The 22397-nt window shown below is 44.5% G+C and overlaps 1 protein-coding gene across 5 annotated transcripts in view; it reads right to left on the bottom strand.

Moving 5' to 3' along the window:
* Window positions 1-808: 808 nt before the first annotated feature.
* The window catches only part of CCDC85A (coiled-coil domain containing 85A), a 186164-nt gene continuing 164575 nt past the window's right edge, over window positions 809-22397 (bottom strand). For 3 of the 5 annotated variants that reach the window (XM_083858151.1, XM_083858152.1, XM_083858150.1), the window contains 2 exons: window positions 17740-17816; window positions 809-2740 (listed from right to left, as the gene is read on the bottom strand). In XM_083858151.1, the coding sequence (XP_083714277.1) occupies window positions 2651-2740; window positions 17740-17816 (167 nt within the window). In that variant the 3' untranslated portion in view covers window positions 809-2650. Of the gene's footprint in view, window positions 2741-8293; window positions 8414-17739; window positions 17817-22397 lie in introns of all 5 variants that reach the window. The other 2 variants (XM_083858155.1, XM_083858153.1) reach the window with 2 other exon arrangements.

Here is a 22397-nt window from a genome sequence, read left to right as displayed (position 1 = left end):
CACTGAAAAAGGATTAACCACAGGGGCAGGGAGCAAGACAGAGGAGCTGAAGGTCCCCAAGTACTACAACAATTTTTATTTATTAGCACAGAGGCATTTCAGCAGGCTGTAGTCCCTCCCAAGAGCACTGACCCCCTTCTCCACACACTGCCCACTTTCCCATCTTAGGAAGGGGCATTTTAAGGAGCTCCTATGAGATTTATTAGCTTAAAGATATTGATTATACTAAATATATCTTTTCTCAATAAAATTTAGTTAAAGCTCCTGCTCTGCAGTAAGAGCCAGCCCTTTCCCCTGGCCCACACAGGCCCATCCTGGGGCAGGGATGTGATGGAACATGAGGCCACCAACACACTGTAGAACACTGCCAGCCTCCCTCAGCAGCCCTTACCTGAACAAGAACATTCCAGGAACTTCTCCTGTCCTCACCTCAAGACTGCTCTGTGAGGAGGGCAGGAAGAAAGAACCAGCACAGGTGTCCTGGGGCTGCAAACACAACACAGCTGAGGACTGAACGAGTTGCACCTGGTGACACCCCCCCTGCACAATCACCCACAGCTATTCCTCCTTTAGCAGAGAACAGAGAAGCAACTTCACTTTGCTGGGATTTTTTTAAAGACACCTGCTAAGAAAATGAAGAAAAATGCACAGTGTGCAGTTCATTTCTCAACCAAGCAGGAAACATTTCCAATGTCTCCTGCCTGTAAGCAAGCAGCTCAGAGCTTCAGCCAGTAAAGGAGAGCAAACAAGGGTGGGATTCTATAATTTATTACCATTGCTAAGATGAACACAATACTTGATACCCCATTGTATGCAGAACTGTAAAAAAATAGCTTTAATACAGTATCAAAATTTACACAAGTGTAGTGTCAAAAGACCAGTGTCCCTTGCTTGGCCCCTGCACATCCAGAGTGCAGGCACAAGTACAGCTGTTCATACATACAGAGATAGGAATACAACAATTGAAATTGAACTCTGCAAACAATACAGCAGAGAAAACAACATGGGAAGAGAACAGATAGCTGTCTGAGCTGGGGGTTAGATCAGAAACCACGCAGGAGGGCAATGGTTCAAAACAGAAAGCTGGATTCTGCATTTCCAACTCAGGGAGAAGCAGTGGACAGGAGTTTTGCTCAAGAAAGCAACGCTGGATCAGAGGTCTTACATTGAATGGTACCAAGTGAAAACAACAACAGAAACAAACAGAATTACTCTGCAAATTAACACACTTTTTCTGAAGACAGATAGAAGATTTACGTCATACTCCTATATAACAAAAGATTGTACAGCAACCGAACTACATTTCACTGCAAATAGCCCACAGATACAGTCCAAGCTCAGAAAAACAGAGGTTCTGACTTTGGCTCTAATCTTAGTAACCAAGAACAAACCAGAAACCCAGGAATTGTTGCATTCCTATTTATTTTTTTAATTAGTTTTTGTTAGTCTTTTTGATACTCAACTATGGTAAAAAGTTAAGCAACAGCATTCAGTCACAAGCCTGTTGCACATTCATACATGAAACTATCATTGCTTTAAGATATACATAAAATATCTATTGTTGTAATTCAATACACACAACTAGGATCATACACAGAGATAAAAATAAACTAAGTACATCTAGGGCGCCGTCTGGTCAAATCTCAGGCAATCTGAACAAGAGCTTTCTGCCTCATAATAATGAAAGACATGCTCTGAGGATAATAAAACCTTTTTCTTTGAAAGAATGCTACAGTGGCAAGAAAAGCTTTTTTTTTAATAATGCAGTGCAATCTTTTAGATCCTCGTAGGCTCCTGTTAAACAAACCAGCATGTCTCTAAATTAAACAGTAGAAATTAGTATCCTGACAATTGGAAAATACTTTCCAAAATAAATTCTGATGGAAATCCTGACTTGAGACCTGTAATAGTGATGCCTAAGTATTCTATTCATTAAAGGGCTGTTCATTTAACACCTTACACCTCTTCAGAAGATGTGCATCAAAGTGAATCAAAAAGAAAGCTATCTTGACTTTCATTTAGAAAGAAATTGTGGATCACTACAAGTACTGTAGTTATGCTACACTACCGGCTGGTTAGGACTTTATGGTCTTTTAGCACCTCCAAAGGCAGGTATTCTACCAAAGCAAAACAATCACCTGGAAATTGCCTAAGCACCATTAACGGATCCTTTACAGACTGAAGTGTGAGTTACTAAGAAGCGACTTTCTCAAACCTGCGGACACCAAAGGCACAGTTTATCAGTGTCTCTCCAGTCTGCTGAAAAACCTCTCTTAAATCCAGTGGAAAACTCATTCAGACCAATCAGAGATTCACTGTAACTAACCAAAAATAAAACTTATTTTGCCTAACGCCTGCAGAATCCCAAATATCTTTTGGTTAGGATGGCAATACCTCGGTGCTTCTAAGGGCGGAGTGTTGCAGTGAGGGTGCAGTGCTTCATTAGCTGAGATATTGGAATAGCAGGATTGGGGGACACTGCCACACTGTTCCTCACCAGACCCCTGTGCAGAACGTCCCTCCTTTCCAGCAGTCTCTCGCAGTGCAGACCCCCTGTTGTCAGCTGGGAATTGCGGCAGACACAGGCGGCTCTTCCCCTCTCACGGGCAGTTCACTGTGCTCTTCAGAGAGAGGACGTGCTCAGGGCCTCTTACATAGGTCCTTTGTACTGATTTCCTGACAAGTGTTGTCTAATTCCAGGGCATGACCCTGCAGCATCTCCAAGTTTCCTCCACACAACCTAGAGGAAGGGATGGAAAGAAAGTTATTATCCCCAGTTAAGGACTGCTGGCATTCCTATGGACATGCATCTGGAATGCCACAGCTTGGCACACACACCATGCAGCACAGCTAGGACACAGGGCAGGGACACACACCAGGAGCCGAGACTGTCTCTCAAGGGACACAACATTCCTTCTGAACACAGAAAGCACATGCTGCCAGGTAAAAATTATTAAAAGCAAGGACACATGAACTGGCACGTGCATCACTGGGACATTTTATGCTTCACACACGAGACAGAGGGTGTTTGCAGACCTCAACAGAAACTCTGTCCAACTATTTCCCCAAACACATCTCTTGCAGAATGTGATTCAGAAGCACAAAGATCCATCCAGAGGTGTTAAACGTCTCCAGCTTAAAAACCACAGAGCAGTTCTCTATTTCAAAGGATTTACTTGTTCTCTTAAAATCAAGCAAGGCATTAGAAGTGTTTACTTCATTAGTTCTTCCTTGAGGTCAGAGGAACTGTGCCTGCACTCTCTGTGCTACTCTTCACTTAACACCCATGTTACAATACTGGAATTAAAAAGGTAGAGAAGTGATACACCCCAACATTCAGGGAAGTATTTTATAATGATTTATAGAAAGGTTGATGGAATATAAGCACAAGAGCAGTAGCTTGTGTCATGTCCCCAGGCCTCTCAGGGACCACTAGAGACAAGAAAGGTGATTCCTATCAATTGTATCATAATTTCAGATTATTTGTTTGTAACTGCTACTAAATCACCCACTAACCTCCAGGCCAACAGCAATATGACTGTCAAGAAAGGTAAAAGCTGTTTTCCATTGTCATAATTCATTATTTGTATTTTACCAATGCCTAAAGTCCAGCAGTGAACAGACACTGTATTAGCTGGCACTGAATAAAGACAAAGGAGCTGGATCCTGGGAAGCTGACATGCTGAAAAGGTAGTTCCTATAGCTGACAAGCAAAGGTAGAACAAACCCAAGGTCCTACTGTGATTCTGTGCAAGAGATGGGCAAATAACTCAGTTTCCCTGAGCCTTTGCTGAAGAAAATCTGAGTGTAAGCAAGAAAACCAGAAGTACTTCAGACTGGAAGCAACATGACTACAGTGTTACAGCACAGGGCCTGATCAAGTCAAGTCTTTAAAGGGAACTGTCTTTAATTCCAAAGGATGGGAATGACCCAAACCCTGCAAACTTGCCATATGACCAAAATCTTGCAGCCAAAAATCCCAAGTCACCATCATAAAAACCATGCATACTTTAGGCACATTTGTTGTGCAGTGAAACACTGCAGTGGTGGGTGCATGAAAAATGGGGGGGTTCAGTGACACCTCCCAAATTGGGTGTCTGTGGCACAGCCCAGCTGGATCTGAGTATTCTCTGATTCTCTCTATTTCCTAACTTAATACTAGCAAAGAGGAAGGTGTCCTGGACAGCTTTTGTGAGAAGGCACATTGCACCTACCCATGACTTTCAACAATTTGTCTTGTCAATAGATATTAAGACAATATTTACCATGCAGCTAATACTGACACAGTAATAAACTAGGAGGTGACACTTCCCAAAGTCCTTTATTTCCAACTGAATAAGTGACCCCTGCTTGCTCGGGAGGAACAAAGCCATACAAGAGAGCCCATGTCCTAAGCACAAGTGACAAGCTGGGGTCAAAATGTCACTCAAAATAATTCCAGATTTCAGCAGAAATCTCAGCTAAAGGACAGCTGTGAGGCTCCCAATGCAGCCATGGAGATTCCTTTTCAGTTTATTTCCAACACAGCAGTGCCAGGATGCAGGAATGTCCCTGGAAGCCAGGCAGGAATCTGCACCCAGCTACAGGTGAGAGCCATTACATCTGCTGGCTGCAGCAGCATTCCAGCCCTGTGGGACTCCATGAGCAGCAGGAAATAACTATGGAAATGTCAGCTCCCTGATCCCTCCTGTCCAGCTGCACCCCTAATCCCAACTGGTGTATCTCAGCTTCCCTTAGCCTCCCTGCCCAAGTGAATTGCAAACAAAACCTCTCAGTAACCTGAGAAAAATAATGAATAACACCCCTCCAGGCATTCCCGTGCTTTGGAATTACCCCCATGCTCACTAATAGACCATGAACTACCTCTAAACCTGCTGCCACACGTGGCTGCATTCTCAAAAGGCACTGCAAGCGTATAAATACAAAGCAAAACCATTCCCAAATACATTGTTGATGAGGAGGCACCAAGTCCATACACACACCCTGAGGAGAGAATTCCCACCTCTGTTACCTTAATAAAATACCAGCATAATCATATACCACCACAAAACTCCTACAGCATGAATTACACATGCATATTTGCATTTTGCAATATTTTGGTACCAGATTGCATTTTGGCACCAATCAACACCATGCATCAAAATACTGGAGCTCAAAATGAAACTTGTCATCATTCCACTGTTTTCACAGGCAAAAAAGATGCCATGGGAAATGTTTCCTGTGAAACACCCACAGTGCATCAGGCTGCAGCTAAACACTGAGTTACAGCCTGGCAGGAACTGCAAGGAGAATGCAAAAGAAAAGAAACATTATAATTAGTTCATCACAAATCCACTGTGCTTTTAACATGGATCGGGTGAGTGTAAGAGAAGACAAAGCCAGAAAGGAAATAACCAACTATTTAAAAAGTATAATAATATATCAATAGTCAAATCAGGCACAGATTACAAAAGTCAGAGGAACAGGGAGCATTTCAATGCCAGCAGCAGAGCTTTGAATGGCTGGCGAACAAAGGGACAAGGTGGGATACAAGTATACATTTGAGATTTACACAAATGAAGTGATAATGTCAAATTGAGCATTTTAGCAGTGGCATTACTTACATCACAAGAATTTTTATGGATTACTATTAAATATGTATGACTTACAAACTGGGGTTTTATCCATAAATTGTGCAGGAATATCACAGGCAGAAAAATACAAAAGAGCCATTGTTCATTTGGGGAAACTGAGGCTGCCAGGCCTCATCACACTTGCGAAGTTTTATTCTTATGAAGGATAAATTCAACTCAGCTGAGTCATACAGTACTTTATCCCAGATATATTATACACATAGATTTTTCTGATCAATACTAACCCGCATGTTAACACTACAGTGTTCTTAATGAAACAGTAATTGCATTACAGAAACAGTAATTGACTTCATTTCCATATAAAATCTTCAAGGGCATACTGTCAGCATTTAAACAAAGATTACTCTGCATCTTCAGGTGTTTCCAGGCTCAATATGGAATATAAAATTAAACATCTTAAACTCACACTGCACATTTTTCAAGCTGTCTCAGTGCAAAGCCAATCTGTGGAGCACCACATACAAGTGGCCCAGGCATGGGGACACACACGGGGCAACTCCTTCTTCCAACCATCCTGCCTGGCAGAGCAGCTCAAGAAAGAGCCTTGGCCAACCAGCTGCATGGCAAAGCTCTGCTCTTGTTCCCCACTTCCTCCACCAGCAGGAGATTCCAGGCAATTTTAAAAATACTTTTTAATTTTTTTTCAAAGCCAGGAAAACAACAGCACTATTTTAACAACTCCCTCATCTGTTTTCTAATGGAAATGTCCTTTTAAAACACATTCCTGCTCTTTAGATTCCTTGCTGTGCACAAGTGGGTTGTACTAACAATAAGGTTTTATAAAAGAGACTATTTCTTTGTTGCAGGAATTCCAAGTTGCCAAATTTGTACAGAAAAGCAGGCTCCTGATGCTGGCTTGTTCTCCCTCCTGCACCTGATTCTGCAGAGTGTGCATTCCCCAGAAAGGTGGGACCAAACCCAAGACCACCCTGGGAAACAGCAGGGTCTGCTCCCTGACTGAGGATGGGGAAGTCGGGCAGCCTGTGAGCTGACAGCTCACTCTCCATTTGGATACAGCACTTCATTTATATAAATTCCTGCAGTACCTCCTAGTGAACTTAAAGCTCAGCTTTCACATCATATTGAACTAAACTCCGTGTATTTCTTATCAATCCATTTCAGCAAGCAAAGTGTCAGCTGTTGTTCCAATATTTCACTTACACAGACCAGCTTTAGTACAGGTTGTCAAAAGCATCTTGTTAAATGCTCTCTTCAGGGAAGTGCCTTTGCCAAGGGGGATTTTAAGAGAACTACAAAAGGCTTTTTTCCATAATGACACATGATCTCTTGACAAAATTACCCGGCACAGCTTTATTTTCTAGGCAGCAGTAGGTGAAATATATGGAAGATGCAGGGAGGACCTGGAGCACTCTGAACCAGGCACCCCTCAGGAAGTGGGAATGCTGTACGAGGGCGAGACCAGTGCACCCCTGGGCAGAGTGCTGCTGGCAGGGCTGTGGCTGGGGAGGCCACCGCAGAGAGAATCTGCCAGTGAGGACATGAGGAGAGGGGCTGGGGCACTCTCCGCTGCCTCTCCCCTCCGGATGCCAGGAAAACAGGCGAGGTGGCTGCGGGCAAGCGCTGCTGTGCCCGGCGGTTGTGTTACAGGAAGGGATCTGATTGCTGTAATTTGTGCTTGGCTCCACCGAGGAGAAGCCAGTGTCACCCGGCCTGAGGGACATAATCACCCTGTGCAGGAATTCGGCAAGTCAACAGCACTGCTGAGCTGAAAACCAGAGCAAATGTCTACAGACGTCCCTTCCAGAAAGAAGGCAAACCTTCCCCCTCCAAGTATGTCCCTGCAACACCTGTACAGTTGGGGAAAAACATCCAATTAACCTAAAGTAGGTTAGAAATGAGTGAAGCATAGGAGAGAAGAGGTGCTCAAAGCCCCTGACAACCACAAGTGAGCTAGCAGTGGGAGAGAGGAATACACAGTCCTCACTCTGCTCAGCTCTCCCTCAGTTTTATTCCCCTCCAGAGAAACAGGGACAGCACTGGTGCCTGTGCTGCAGTGGGACAGTGAACTCAGCCACTTGTTGTCTCAGGTCACCCCATAAACCTTGGAATCTTGTAACGCTTTCTAAATTTCTTTAATTGCAACAGTTTTACTACTGACAGAAGGGAGAACTTGAAACTTTACCCTCCGATCACTTGTGTCAACTGCTGTGTATCAATGCCACAAAGTCCTTTGCAATCCAGCCCTGACTTCAGGGTAAAACACATCTGTTCCCAAGAGAGTTTCAACACTGCCCTTGGGATTGTGGTCTTTGCTATTTTTAACACAAATATACCGCATGCCTTGACTTTATCTCTGCATTAAAGTCCTTCTCTCTGCACAGGTTATAGGAATCCCTTGTATTCCCCTGCATACTCAATGAAAGACTTCCTTATTCAGCAAAACACCACTTTCCACCTTCAAAGAAAAACTACAAATGTAACATGGAGAGCAGTTACAGCTGGAATCACCACGGCTGTGAGGGCTGGACCCTGCCCAGGAAACACACAGTCCACAGATGCAATGAGAGACAAACAAAAACAACTCCACTCATGATGGTAACATCGCGGTGGTGCCCACAGGGATGTTGCCAGGACAATACACATGTGTTGAGGGACAGACAGGACATTTTGCATGGACTGTACCAGAGGAGCAGCATTACCTTCAGAGCATTTACCACTGAGTCAGACTGCTGAGAGGCTGAGCCATGTCCACTGACGTTGGCTGGCTCGTTTGCAGAGCAGTGACTCCCCTCCGCCCCTCCTGGCATCCTAATGGCATCCTTCGCAAAAAATTAAACACTATTTAATACACAAAAGGCTTGGTCACTGTTTAAAACAGATGTCAGTTATTTATTGCTCTTTTGCAAAAGGCTGAGGAGCCCTGAAGGCATGTGTTACTCCCTTCATTCCGTGTCACAGTAACCAAGGGCCAGGTGAGGCACCGCAGAGTGTCACCCAAACGCTCTGGCCCTCAAGTGCGTCTCCCTGGAAAATCAAGACATAGTAACAAAATTTCTAATGTGTGTACATCACCACACAGAAGCACTACAAAATTTAGAGAGATAATTTTAACCTCAAAGGAAGGTTCTGAGAAGGTCTAAATTTATCTCTGTAACTCTGGAGGTTGTTCCTTCAACGCAATTCACATTTTTGAACATTGCTGCGAGGTTTGCAGCATGAGCTGAACTGCAGCTGACCAGGGAAGGAGCCAGGAGCTCCAGGCTGCCAGCTCACTCCTTCCATGTCTCCAGCTCCTCCAAGCAAGGGCATGGCCCCCTTGGCCTGAGAGATGTCAAGTTGTCCTCAGCAGTGACAACCTCAGGAGCTTTGCCCTCCCAGTGGACACCTGAAAGGGCTCTTCAGGACACTGCCAAAAAGATGCAAGCTACCTAAACTCTTCCAACACAGTCACCTCAAACTTTGCAGGATGTGAAGCATCCCCTGGAGTGAGGTAACCTGAGCAAGCAGGTGGCTCTGGAGGAGTGCTAAAAATACCCCTGCTGCATCCGTGGGCAGCCCTGCTCTTCCCTTTCCTTCCTCATGCAGAGCTTTGTGAAAAATACTGAGAAATACAAAGAAGCAAAAGTTTCAAAGTCTGAGGAATGGAACTTTCCTCCCCTAAAGAGTAACAAACGCCATAGGAAACATTAAAAAATAATGTAGCGGTAATTCCTGCTGGAATGAGTGGGAAATGCGTTTCTGAAGGAAAAATAATGACAGTGGAAAGAGCCTCTGATGAGGATCGGTGCCCCATGTGCAGTCATTTGCCCTGCTGAGCAAGCACAAGGCACAGTGCAGAGTTTTTGGGGGTGTCTCTAATCTAAACAATAGGAAAGATGAAGGTAGGCGTGGGAGGAAAAGGGCAAAGAGCAAAGACACGAGGCTGAACTTCACAGATCCAGTGTACTTGAAAATTCATTGCAAAGTAGCCCAGTCCAAATCAAGTTCCTAATGCTCTTGGGATAAGCTCTTGGGGTAAGCAATGGTGCAGGCCCAGAGCAGAACCAAGAGGCAGAGAGAACCCTCCCAGCCACTCAAAACATTGACTTGACCCCCACAGCCATCTGCCGGACTGGACCTCACATATTTAAAAAAAAAATTAAAAAAAAAAAAAATAAAAATTAAAAAAAAAAATTGCTGCATATGCTAAATCCACAGAAAAGGTAATTTAGGCCTGAATCTGAAACCCCACTTCATACACAAACTTGTGTATTACTTCATACACAAACTTGCCCATTAGAGTGGGCTTTAATGTATCTTGTAACCAGGCTGACAACAGCAGCACACACTTGGGGCTGTGCAGGGCAGCATCCTGTAGTCTCCCCCCTCCCCCAGCAATGACCAGGACCAGTTTGCTGTGAGATATGGAGGGGGTTTAGGACACTTACTTTGCTTTGGGAAGGATTTATAGATGTGTTAGTGACTGACCAGACTTAATGTTGTACTTTGAGAAAGGAAATGGAAGTTGAAGGAAAAGGGGTAATAAAGCAGATTGTAACAAGTCTGGGTTAGGATAAATTCAGTCTGTCAGCTCTGGAGCTTTTATCAATAAAATTATTCTGTTTCTTTACTAACTCCAGAGGCAGCAAAGATTTTTGTCAATTTTGAATAGAAAATAGAAATATTGCCATTAAAATGCTGAGAAAATGAGTATGTACTACGCATGTAAAGCCTCCTGAACACAATAAAATCCAAACTTCCTGCAAGTGATGCTGCTCTCAGAGTTCAAGCCCTCCTCCAGGCAGTTGTGTTCCACAGCCTCTTCCCTGCCATATGTAGCGCATTTTTGTCTCCCTTCACGAAAATAAGAAACTTGTGAATACACTGCTTCAAGCAGCCAGCACATGTTGGTAGGAGACTGAAAATTCATGTTTTCCCCGTGGACATCCTTCTCCTTCCTCCCTCTGTCCTTGATAAGAGACATAAGCTTTTCTTTTAAAAGTATGGCAGATTTTGCACCCCTGAAGGCCCTTCCTCAGCTCAGGGACTTCTCATGTCAGGTGAGGCCACTCCACTGAGGCAGTGAAGCTTCTGCCTCCCTTGGAGGAAGCTTATTCCATGGGATGATGGGGATGCCCAGCCTGAGCATGGGCCCTGTGAGCTGGAGACTCTTTAGCACTGCTGTTAGGAGTCCCTGAGGCAGTGAAGCAAAGCAGAAGGAAAAGGCACTTTGCCAAAGCAGTGGTGTCTGAACACACAGGGCCTTGGGGGATGAGGAACTGAGGTCTGCAGAGCCTCTGGCACAGCTGCTGCTCCTTCCCAGTGGGAGCACAGACACGTTTCAACTTCCACCAAAACCTGGCCTCGGTGTCCTTGCATTGAGCCTCCTGTCACTGTCCAGCCCAGGGTACAACTGGATCCTGAGCAGGACCTCAAGTATGGGAAGAGAAATCTGCTCCCTTCCTCCTCTTCCCTAGCTCCACACAGTGCCTGCATCCAGCCGCTGGAAGCAGTATTCTCTGTGACAGATCTTTTCATTTCTTATCCAGTAACAAACCATGGATGTGGATCCAAATCAGACAGGAGGGATGAAGTCATAGCTCTGTAGTGCTGAAATCTCTATAAACTTTAAGCATCTGGAGGAATTGTGAACAAACAGCACTGTATAACATCAGCACCTGAGAAATAATTTACTTTTTTGCTCATCCCGCACAATCAGCCTTCCCTACTGGCCCAAGTACAGCAGTGTGCACGTGGCCTCTTCTGAGTCTAAAGGGATTTTTGTGCAGGTCATCCCACTGCAGAGAGCAGGTAAAACCCACACTATATCCTGTGTATGCCTTCCCACAAGGGTAAGAATCCCTGAATGCACAGATCCATTTGCTGTTAGAAGTAAATCTACAAAATATCTAATGCCAAAACGGGACTCTAGTGAATAAAGGAACAGGAAATCTGACTCAGCTCTGTAATATCACCTAACAAAAAGCCTAGATGAATGGAAATTTAGCATTTCACTCACACTAACTGCAAAATGTTACTACTCAGTCCATTTTCCCACAGCGCCAGAGGCAAGCCCTGCACTGTACCCTGGTCAGGGTCAGAATAAAGACCCCTGGGTAGAACAGGGTATTCTGTGATGGAGAGAATTAATCACGAGCTTTTCTACTTAAGTTAGTAGAAAGCTTCATTTTTTCAATCTGTATTGTTGATAAGGACAGTCATGAATGAAAAGCAGTGCAGTGTCCAGCCCAGTGTCCAGCTCAGTCCGTGGGAGTCCATGTGCCAGCCCCTCCAGTCCCTGCCTGGCATGCAGGGACATCCAGGAAGGGAAAAGCAGTCCATGGCTGCCCCAAGGATACTCACAGTCACCTCATCAAAGCTTCCAAGAGAGCAGGATTTTCCTGCCTGCTGGGCACTGCTCTGTTCACTCACCATCCAAGCCCTGCCTCATTCTGCAGCAGCCATTTATCCCAGAGGCAAGTGGTTTACTGGGAAGCAGATCCTTCCTGCTGGGTAGCTGCCATGCCAGTTCAATCACTACCTGATTTTCAAAGCTTTTTCCCCTGATTTCCCCAGCCCTCAATTTCCCTGTACAGCTCAAACCAAACACAGACCATGTCAGTCAGCTTGTTTCAAACAGGCAGGAGAAAGGAAAACCAGAATGCAGTAACTGCAGCATGTTGCTCTGCTGGATTAATAACACGCTAAAGAAAACAGTGACTTTTTTTTAGGGAGCATTCCTGTCAATTAAAATATACAACCTTTGAACACTGCAGTTTTTCACCTGTCCTCAAAGACCCCAGCAGAAAGCTCTCCAGGATATTGCTGCCAAAATCCACACGCTCTCACAGTGGATTGGAGGCAAACTCAGATTTCTGAGCGGGCAAAACCATTTCTGGCTACACCTCCTCAGAAACAGCCATTCCCAGAAGGCCCTTCAGAAACCTCTTTTGATAATGAACAGGCAAGAGAAAAAAGGTTCTGGGCTGTGACAGTTCTAAACCTTGGAGGCCACACATGTAAAATCTAGAGGATAATGTAGAGTCTACTAGAAAATCCTGGGGACAAAGTAATTCTGGACTTCTAGAGTTATAACTACAAAAAAAATCAGTCTGTCCTCTGAGAACTGCAACTCTCTGTACACCAAGTTTTTCTTCAATTTGAGTCTTGGTAACATGAAGCTCCTGAGCTCTTGTCTTCCAGCCCTCCCATGCCAAGCACAATGGACACTCTGCCCAGAACCTCAGCTGCTGAGAAGTGGAGCCCTTCATTAATGGCCTATTAATTTACTGGGGATGGGAGCACATGGAAGAACTGGGTGGGTGGATGCTCTTGATTCACTTTCTTTCAGCAAATGTTTGATGACATAATTAGGAAACAGCAGTTTGCTCAATGGCTTTTAATTACATTTTGGTTGAAGGAGTCCCTATTCTACATGCTAAGGAAGGGAGGAGACAAATACTGTGGGACTGTGAGTGACACAGATTTTAGGAAAAAATGCTAACCCAACAGTTCCCATCTTCTAATTAGATTTAGAATTTAAAAATGGCATGAAGGGGGAAAATACAAAACACAGCCCTCAGTGAAAGTTTTTTGAAAGATTTGGAAATGGGTTGAAATAAAATGTGATAATCTAATGGAAGGGGAAAGAAAGAAGGAAATGGAAATTTTGAAAGAGCTTAAAATAAACTAATGCATGCCTAGGAGTCATTCCTGCCATTTGCCATTTTAACAGACCAGGCCTGGAATGGACCCACAAGGATAGACCCCCAAAAAAGGACCTGAAGAACAGTGTAAGTGAAAGAAATACAGGACGAATATATGGAAAAGGACCAAAAGCCATGGAAAGGCAAGAATGAGGAAACAGAGCTCAAGTGAGAGAGAACAGAAGGGCTCCAGTTCAGCCCAGCACCAGAGCCGCCTTCTGGTCCTGTGCTATGGGAGCCTGGAGCTCACTCCCTGCATCCCAACTCCAGCCCCGCTGGCACTTTGTCTGCAGCATCCTGGCAATGCTTCCCCTCCCCTTCACCAAAAGGGAAAGCTGAATTACAAGGACAAAGAGCTGGAAAGGGAAAAGCCTCCTCCTCCTGTGGAACAAATAAGAACTGAAGCAATTTAAATTGGGTGACTTGCCAAGTTTGTCTTTTGCAAATGCATTCACTGTCATTATATGACAGATGTCCACATTCCCAGAGTGTTTCAGCTGAGCTGATCAGCCCTGAAATACCACCCTTAACAAAAACTCAGGGATGTCTTCAGCTAATTGACGTGTGGATGCCAGATCCTGATCTGGCTTCCCCCAGCGTAAGGTACGGGGAGCAGTCATGCACCACAGCAAGTCTGGGAGGACACTGCTTGTTCCAGGCCTCTGAAGTTACTCACTGACATAACAGGGCTGTCACAGCCCAGGGAGCTGCAACTGGGATCCAAATCCAATCTTTGATCCCTAGGTATTTTATTAATTATCACCAAGTATCTTCATTACAACAGCACAGGTATTACTTCCTGGTGTAGTGGACTGGTGTGACAAGATCTGAGTGGCAGGGGAAGATACAGAGCTTTAGTAACGGGGAGGCCTTAGGGATGACTTCCCAGTTCCCAGCCCTGCAGCTCAATGCAGATGAGTTGCATGTTTAAGAAAGAGGAAAAAATGCCTTGTCCACCCTGCACTGCTGATGAGGAGAGAATCAGGAGTAAAGCTGAGCAAGAGAAGAAGGTAGGGGTGAGGAAAAGGTGTTTTAAGATTTAGTTTCTATTTCTCATTATCCTACTCTGATTAGAGTGGCAATGAATTAAACTAATTTCTCCAGGCCAAATCTGTTCTGCCCATGACAGTAACTGGGGAGTGATCAGTCCCTGTCCTTATCTCAACCCATGAACCTTCTGCTGTGTTTTCTCCCCATGACCAGCTGAGGAAGGGAGTGATGGAGCAGCTTTGGTGGGCACCTGGCCTCCAGCCAGGGTCAACATGTTGTATGTGGTCAGAGCACTGCTGATGAGGCATTTTCACTTTTCAATGTCAGCTGCACAACCCAATCCCCAGTGGTGCTGCAGTTCCATGTGCACTTTGAGTCAGTAGAAGGCACTGCCAGAGCCCATGTGCTGCTCCAGCCCCAGCCCCATGAGGAACTACTCTGGCCTGAACTCCACCTAGAAAACCAGAAATGTTCTTGCTCAAGCCCTGCAGCCCCCAGACCCTGCTGTCACACAGCCTTGCCCACAGGAGTGTTTGAGGAGCACCAGTGCAAGCTGCTCACCCCTCAGCCTGGCTGCAGCCAGCGGAGTCTGGCATCCCCAACAGAAGACCCAGCTGTGTGCCATAAATCTTGGAAAGTATCTGCTTTCTTGCTCAAAAGTCCTGTTTGTGGCCAGAAACTGAAAGGGTCTGGATCATTTCTTGTTATTGGAGAGAAGGAAAACAGAACAACAACAAGAACAAAAGAAAAGTTCTCATTAAACCTGTAGCCTATGCCTCCCTGTAACTCTGAAACCCCCTCCTATGCTCTGAACCACCTTCTCAACCACCGTGCAGCACAGCAAGAGACATTAACGGGTTTAAGTGAATATTCCCATTTTTAGAGCCTTTCTATTACCTGATCAAACTAAAATATTGACTCAGTGGTGGTACTGCAATTCCCCTGACAAAACAGCCCTTTGGTACAGCAGTGAGCTGAAACTCAGGTTCCATTTGAACAGTGATGGCAGCACTTAAAACCATTTGCTTTGGAAATGCTCTTACCACTAAATATTAATAAAACCTTTACATTAGAGGTCTGTGGGGTTTTGAAAAGAAAACTAATACATATGGAGGGAGACAAGCAAAGCAAAAGAAAATGGAAAAGAACCACATCTAAGTGACAGAGGAACAGAATGATTTGTCTGTAGAGGTGTTGACAAATGTGTCAGTGCATTTCCATGAGTGACACATAAGCAGGAAAGGGGGAGAAGAAAGGATATTGAAAGCAGAGAGGAAAAAGAAGAAAAGTGGGGCAGGAGGAAGAGAAAAAAGCCTGAGACAAGGCCAGGGCTCTTCAGCAGACGCAGCAGAAGTGTCACACTCACGACTGTGAGCTGTCCCCTGTCTCCTAAGTGCAATCTTGCAATTTCCGAACCCTCCCAGTGCTCCAGCACCCCCATCAGGGAGGGGCTGTCCAAAAAGCAACAGGCATCTCTCACTGAGGCACTCCTGAAATTTTAAGGCAGGAGTGAGTAAGGGCTGAGTAAGGGCTGTGCCAAAAACCTTCATCAGTTTTGGAGCTTGTTGTAAATTTTCAGTTTATTTGTCAAAAGCACTTGGCTTGGCTTCATGCCCAACAAACTCCCATTCCTCCCATTAAATGGAATCAAACCAGTGCCAGGAGTTTATGCATTTCCATCCTGCATCCTTGTCTTTGTGACAGAGCCTGATCACCACTGAGGTGAGCACGTTCTAGGTGGGACCCACAGGAATAACAAACCCCCAAAACAAACTCAGGCAAATGTAACACCAAGGTGATTAGTGCAAAGTTACAATAAGCTCAGTGTCTACACTTCCTTCCTCTCCCCAAAGCCATGCCTTCAACCAGGAGGAAAAGTAAAATAAGCCAGGAAATGTGAACTCTTGCCACTCATTAAGTCTTAGAATGAAGTACCCAGAGATATGATATTTTTCAGAACTCTACCACAGATGCTTGTACCAACAAAACCACATGTAAGACAAACTGACCTGGCTATTTGAAAAGAAAAAGTAGTTTCCAGGCTTGCTCACCTTGCTCTTCCCCTTGAAAACCCCACCCTCAGCATATTTTGTTTCAATGGTTTTTGCAACAGCTACAGGCTTAGGTGCTGGGCTGTTTCCACAGACACTATTCCATTCTCTGGTTTGGCACCCCAGCCAAGGTATTTTCACTGAAATCAATGCACACAAGTGTGAGTGTTCCAGCCTTTGGGAAGATTTGGGAATGCTTTTTGTGGGTTCTGCCTCAGCACCTCAAACCCAGACAAATCAAACATAAAACACATGGAAACTTCTAAAGATTTGGCTCATGAAGAATGTTCTGCATGATTTATCTCCCAGTGTTGTTCCAGACTCAAGACAAGCCACACAGTATTTTTGGGTGGGTTTGTTAACATTTGCACTGAGAACCATTCTTGAAAAGAAAATAATATTCGTTATCACTGAGGATCAACCTTTGTCTTTCCTACTGAAAACTGTTTACATGTTAATGAGCAGACATTTCTTGTTGTCCTTCTTTTCCAGATCCAAAAATTAGGGTAGAGAGAAGCAAAGTGCCCAAGGTCATCGAGCAAAAAGCTGCAGAGGCCCTTCCAACTGTCATACGAAAGGTGAGGGGAAAAGCCATCACACTTTACTTAATACCTACCTTAGGAAAAAGGCAATAAATCTGAGCCAGTGGATTTTACTTCTTACTACATCACTGTTACCTTGGATTTTAGATTCAAACAATGGTACTATGTCCAACAAAAAGCACTTTAGTTCATCAGACCAATAACTAGTGTTTAATTTAAACAAAATCCAACTTATTTTCTTTTCCAGTGGGCAACGTCATTTGAAGACCTGTTGGATTTTTCTAAGGATTATTTAATCAAATATAATAAAAATACATTCTAGTAAGTATGTGCAGATATGAAAATTACAAGTGTCTTTGATTCATTTGTACCGGACTTTTAAATTCTTCATTCTTGGAAACATGTAAGGAAAACCTTTAACATCACATTTGCTTATTTATTCAATTGAATTTCAGTCTTGCATTAATGTAGCTAATACATTCCTTGAAGTATTAAAAATAATATACCAAATTAAAGTGTTTGCACTTTTAGAGAAAAAATATTTTGGTTAACTATAAAAAGTAGCTGATATTTTAACAAGAACCTCTTGGAATAAAACCAGAATGCAAAGGGTCAGTTCACTGTGATGCCCAACCCGTTAATTAATTAATTAATTAAAAGTAGTGGCTTCCAGGAAATTTTCTTAACAAGGTATCAAAGCCTGCAAAGGAAAAAAAAATTAATGAAAGCATTGTCACAGCCTTAAATTAATCCCCTACTGAAACACAGTAAGATAAGCAAACAGATGTGAGAGCCTTTGGTTATCTGAGTGTTCAGGAAGGACAAAGGGCTGCGGATCCCTCTGCAGCCCAGGCACTCCCGCGGGGCTGTCACCCACCTGGGGCAGCATGCGATTTTCCTCCTCCAGCTGTCTTACTCTGGCCTCCAGCTGCCTAACATAGGACAAGGTTGATTCTAAAAAATCAAACAGAAAAAAACTCATATTATCCACAGAGATCTGCTTGTGTTTACCAGTGCCAGAGCCTGTGCCACATTCTCACTTGTACTCACAGCAGATTACCTCTCTCAAATATCCACGGAACATCCCACTCTGCTCCTCCCAGGAGAGAGCAAACAACACTGGTCATGGAATTGATCAGTTCCTTGTTGTTTCTGATTCTGAACCACTGCACCTTAAGGTAGTCCCCTCTCAGACCCAAGGAATCTCACAGAAAGACAACACAGGCTTAAGTTCTTCCAACCCACCCCCACTTGGAAACGCTCCACAGGGGTAATGCATTATCCCATTGGGTCAGCACTGCAGAGCCCAGGGGGAGCAGATGGTGCTGTGCAGGCAACTGGGGTCAGAGGGACCCCTCACACTGTCCCAGGGCTCTGGGGCACACACAGCTCCCACAGCTGGGGCTGGGCTGGGAAGCAGCTGTGTGTCTCCAGGGCCCGGGAGGTTCTCAGCTGGTTGACAGCAGGACCAGCCGGAGCACAGCGCAGCTCACGGCGTGTGCTCCTCTCCCTGGCACACCATGGACACGCTGCTGCTGCCCTGCTCTGCCCTCAGAACTGCACAAAGAGCAAACCCTGCTTGCTCTGCTCACCAGTCACTTGCTGACCTCCACAAGCACAACCTTTGGTGCATTGTGAAGAACATGAGTCACTCCCAGTCTTCTCCCAAGAACTTGACATAAGAAGAGATGCCTGATCCAGCACTAAAAGCACCCACGAGTTTTACCATCACACATTTCTTGGGTCACACAGAATTGCTGCTCTTAAAGTCCTGGATCTAAGAGAGAGACATGTCTAGGAATGTAGCACTCAAGTGTAAGAACAAAAGTGCAGAAAAACTGCTGCGACTCTTGCACCTCCTTGTATGTAGGTGGAATTCCACATGTACTCCTTCCTGACTCAGTGATCCTCAACTTCCTCTGTGATGTCAATTCCCATCATACATTTGTACTCACATTGCCACCTAATTAGCAATATCGATGATTGTTGGTATAGAATCCATGGGAATGGGGGCAGTGCTGATGGCTGATACAGGCCTTCAAAGCTGCATTGACAACACAACTGTTCACTGGTTTAAATTGACAGATGAATTTGGGCATGAATTTCCTCTGATACCTCATTACTACTGCAGCCTGCCCATAAAATAAGGGGAATAAGGTGTCACTTACCACTCTTATGAGACTGCAATAGGCAAAAATATGCATGGGAACTTACACAACATGAAGACAACACACAGTAATTTGTCAAAGATGATTAATGCCCAGCCAGGCACTGGATTAAAAATAGCCTTGTGCAATAAAAGAGGAAGAGGTAATCTGAGGTTCTGCGCTCTCTGCTGCGTGAGGATTTTCATAGTTAGTGATGGGTGCATCTCTGGAGAGCCGCTGAGCCTGGCTCCGATGAGCACTTAGGAGATGAACAGCTCATTCAATTAACTCCCTATGACAGGGGTCCTCCCACCAAATCAGCTCCTTCCCAGCACAGGCACTCCTGGGAGGAGCTGTGGGAGCTCCCTCACCATCACTGCCGTCAGCACAGGCACCAGCTCCCAGCACATCCCAACCCTTCCCTCTGGTGTTTTCTACCTGAGATGATTCCTGAGCACCAATCTTGTCAGAGGAGCTGGACCCGGCGCCCCCTCTGGCACTGGCCAGCTCCAAGTTCCTTGGTTACAAGTTCACTGCTGTGTCAGCATGGGTTTGATGCTTGCTTTCATGCTTGACTCCAACTTTCCAGCTGTGCCCACCCATTCCCTCCATGCCAGCTCCCCTCTGGATTCTTTTCAGCTCCAGGCCTTCTGTGATTTCGTGGCCGAGCATTCCTTATCTCCTCAGACAACACACACTTCTTGGCAATGTCTGCCTCTTGGTTTTATTCCTTGTCTTGTCTGGTGGGAGTCCAGAGCAAAGATCCCTGCTGCTTCAAATCACAGAACTCAGCCTCTGTTCTCAACTTCCCAATGCCAGCTCCTACCAGCCGAGGATTTGGTCTGGAATCTCTGTGCCTCTTAACCCTTCCAAAGTGTGAAACAGTTACTTAATTCTCCTCTTGTAATCTGATTAAAAGGGAAAATTAGGTCATCTACCAAAGGCTTGAGCAAGCAAATCCTAATGTATGTGAGTCTTCTTGACACATAGACTAGACACATAGATATTTCAGGATCTGTTAATATATTTATGCTGGGATGTTATGAGCTTAGAGGAAAAATGAGCAGAAAAGTCAGTCAAGGACAGAGCAGATGGAGAAATTGAAAACACATGCAGTGAAACACTGTCACCAAACTTCAAAAAAACCCAAACAAACAAAAGTTGCACCTAAAAGTGCTTATGAGAAGACCTGTGTGATCCATCTTGTCTGCTCTGGAATAACCTGTGCAAACGGAACAGTCACTGGCTCATGTCATTACTGCCAGTTTTGACCCCTGTGGGCCCCTTGGTTACATGATTTCCACTCCTTCCCATCTTCCGTTGTGAGGCATTGCTAAGGGTGTAACAATTTGGAAAAATCCCCATTCTCAGGAATGGGTTACTACCAAATGACCTGCCCTCCTTGAGCTTCCTGAGAATGTGGTGCTTCATTCCAGGGCTAAAATAAAACTATTTTCTGAACTACTAGAGACACAGAAATATCTTGCTCTTAGGGAAATTCAGTGACAATTCATCCTGTCTCCACATCTGTCACTCTAACATGTTGTAAGAGAACATCAATATTTACGTAGCTGATCTCTTTTTCTTTTGACATCCACACTCTTGAAGCAGGGAGATATTTTGGGGTTATGTCAAACTTTATCAGACACTTACGACGCTGCCAAAGGCAGATTTGTGCATTGGTTTTATCCATTTTTATATGATTGTGCCTGGTCTCAGTCTAGCAAGGAATTCATCATATTCTTTAAGCCAGATTATCTTCTGCTGTTTTAGAATGGGTGAGGATGTCATGTTAAATTCTGATATTTTCCTTTTCCTTTCTGGGTTAGGGTTTTTTGGTTGGTTGGTTGGGTTTTTTTTTTAATTTTTTGGGGGTGTGTGTGGTTTGTTTGTTTGGGTTTTTGTTTTGTTTAGGTGGGAGTTTTTTGTGTGCTTTTTGTGTGTTTGTTTGGATTTTTTTGAGGTTCACAACTCACAGGCAGCTGTGGGACTGCACTGGAGAACATCTTAAAATCTGAGGTTCTCTACACACTTATTAGATCCCTGGAAAAGGGATGAGAACCCCACAGAAGGCAAAAATCCAGAGGTTCAACCTACTTTTCTACTTCTTCATAGGATCTGGAGTAACAAGCCCAATATGGCAGCTGGAAGGGATTTTATCCAACAGAGGAGTATTTGAGGCAAAGACAGAATGGGAGACCCAAGAGCTGGACAGAAGGCTGGTCTGAGGCAGTTCTCATGGCCAGAAAATTGAAAAACACGACTTGGTGATTATGCAAAATTCACCTGGATTCTGTTACCAGCAATACTTCCTGGTTTGGTAGTCATGTTCCTAAAGGAGGTCTCCAGAATCCTTGGGAGCCACATCCCACAGCACATTTTTTAAACACTGAGGGTATAAATGAGGGAAACTGCCAAGAGTTTACCTGGGCAGAGAATTCAGCACCTTGGATGTAGGGATACTTTGATGTCTGGTAATAAGAGTTTGGTTCAGCTATATCCAACTTTGACAAACTCCATTTGTTATGCTGTTCTCCCAGAATCCCAGAATTAACTGGGTTGGAAAAGACCTTTGAGATTCCTGCACTGTGCTGGCAGGAATTTAATAATTGCACATCAAAGCAGATTTTGGTCATTCAAATCCACACCCAGCACACTGCAGTGACAACCAAATAATCTTTCAATAAATAGGAAATGAGAACCAAGGTTGTGCAAGGGGTACTCTAAACTCTCCTGTAACTACCTGGCAGTTCCACACATTTAGGAAATGGGGAGCAGATTCAATGACATGCAAACCATCTCCTTGTCCTAGAATTCCTAGTCATCTGATTTAATTATCACAATATTAATATTTATGACAGAGACATGCTATCACTGCAATCCATCCCCTTTAAGCTACCTTGTTTGGATATTAAAAAAAATAAAATAAAATGGCACTGTTGGATTTACAGTCTCAGCAACTTACACCCCTTGTACTCAGTGCTGGCGCTGGCAGCGTCCACCTCCCCAGGGCAGGATCAGAGGACCTCCCAAGGTCACTTTTAGTCCTGTCTCCTATGATTTTCTGTTAGGCCTGCACATCTTACATAACATCCCTTACTGAAGGAGTGCTGGAGAACTTCTTATTAGAGTGCAGCCAAATTCCCCCACAACGCAGCGCTGCTGGGATTAGTGCTATCATGTAGAAAGAAAGACATCTGCCCAAGGCAGGATTTTATTAAGATCACCAGAATATTTAGGAGCTATTTACAACAAAGGCACATATTCTCAGGAAGTTTTGGGACAGCGAGCACCGCAGCATGAAGACAGAGTTTGCATTTCTCAGTCTTGCTGTTTTCTGAAATTCTTTCACCCCAAGCTCAGATTCTTCGTGATTATGGATCCAGTA

This window comes from Zosterops lateralis, assembly GCF_965231275.1.
Source record: "Zosterops lateralis genome assembly, chromosome: 3".
In the NCBI taxonomy this organism is placed as follows: domain Eukaryota; kingdom Metazoa; phylum Chordata; class Aves; order Passeriformes; family Zosteropidae; genus Zosterops; species Zosterops lateralis.
The sequence above is the reverse complement of the archived record's forward strand: the minus strand, read 5'-3'. Positions and strand labels throughout refer to the sequence as shown.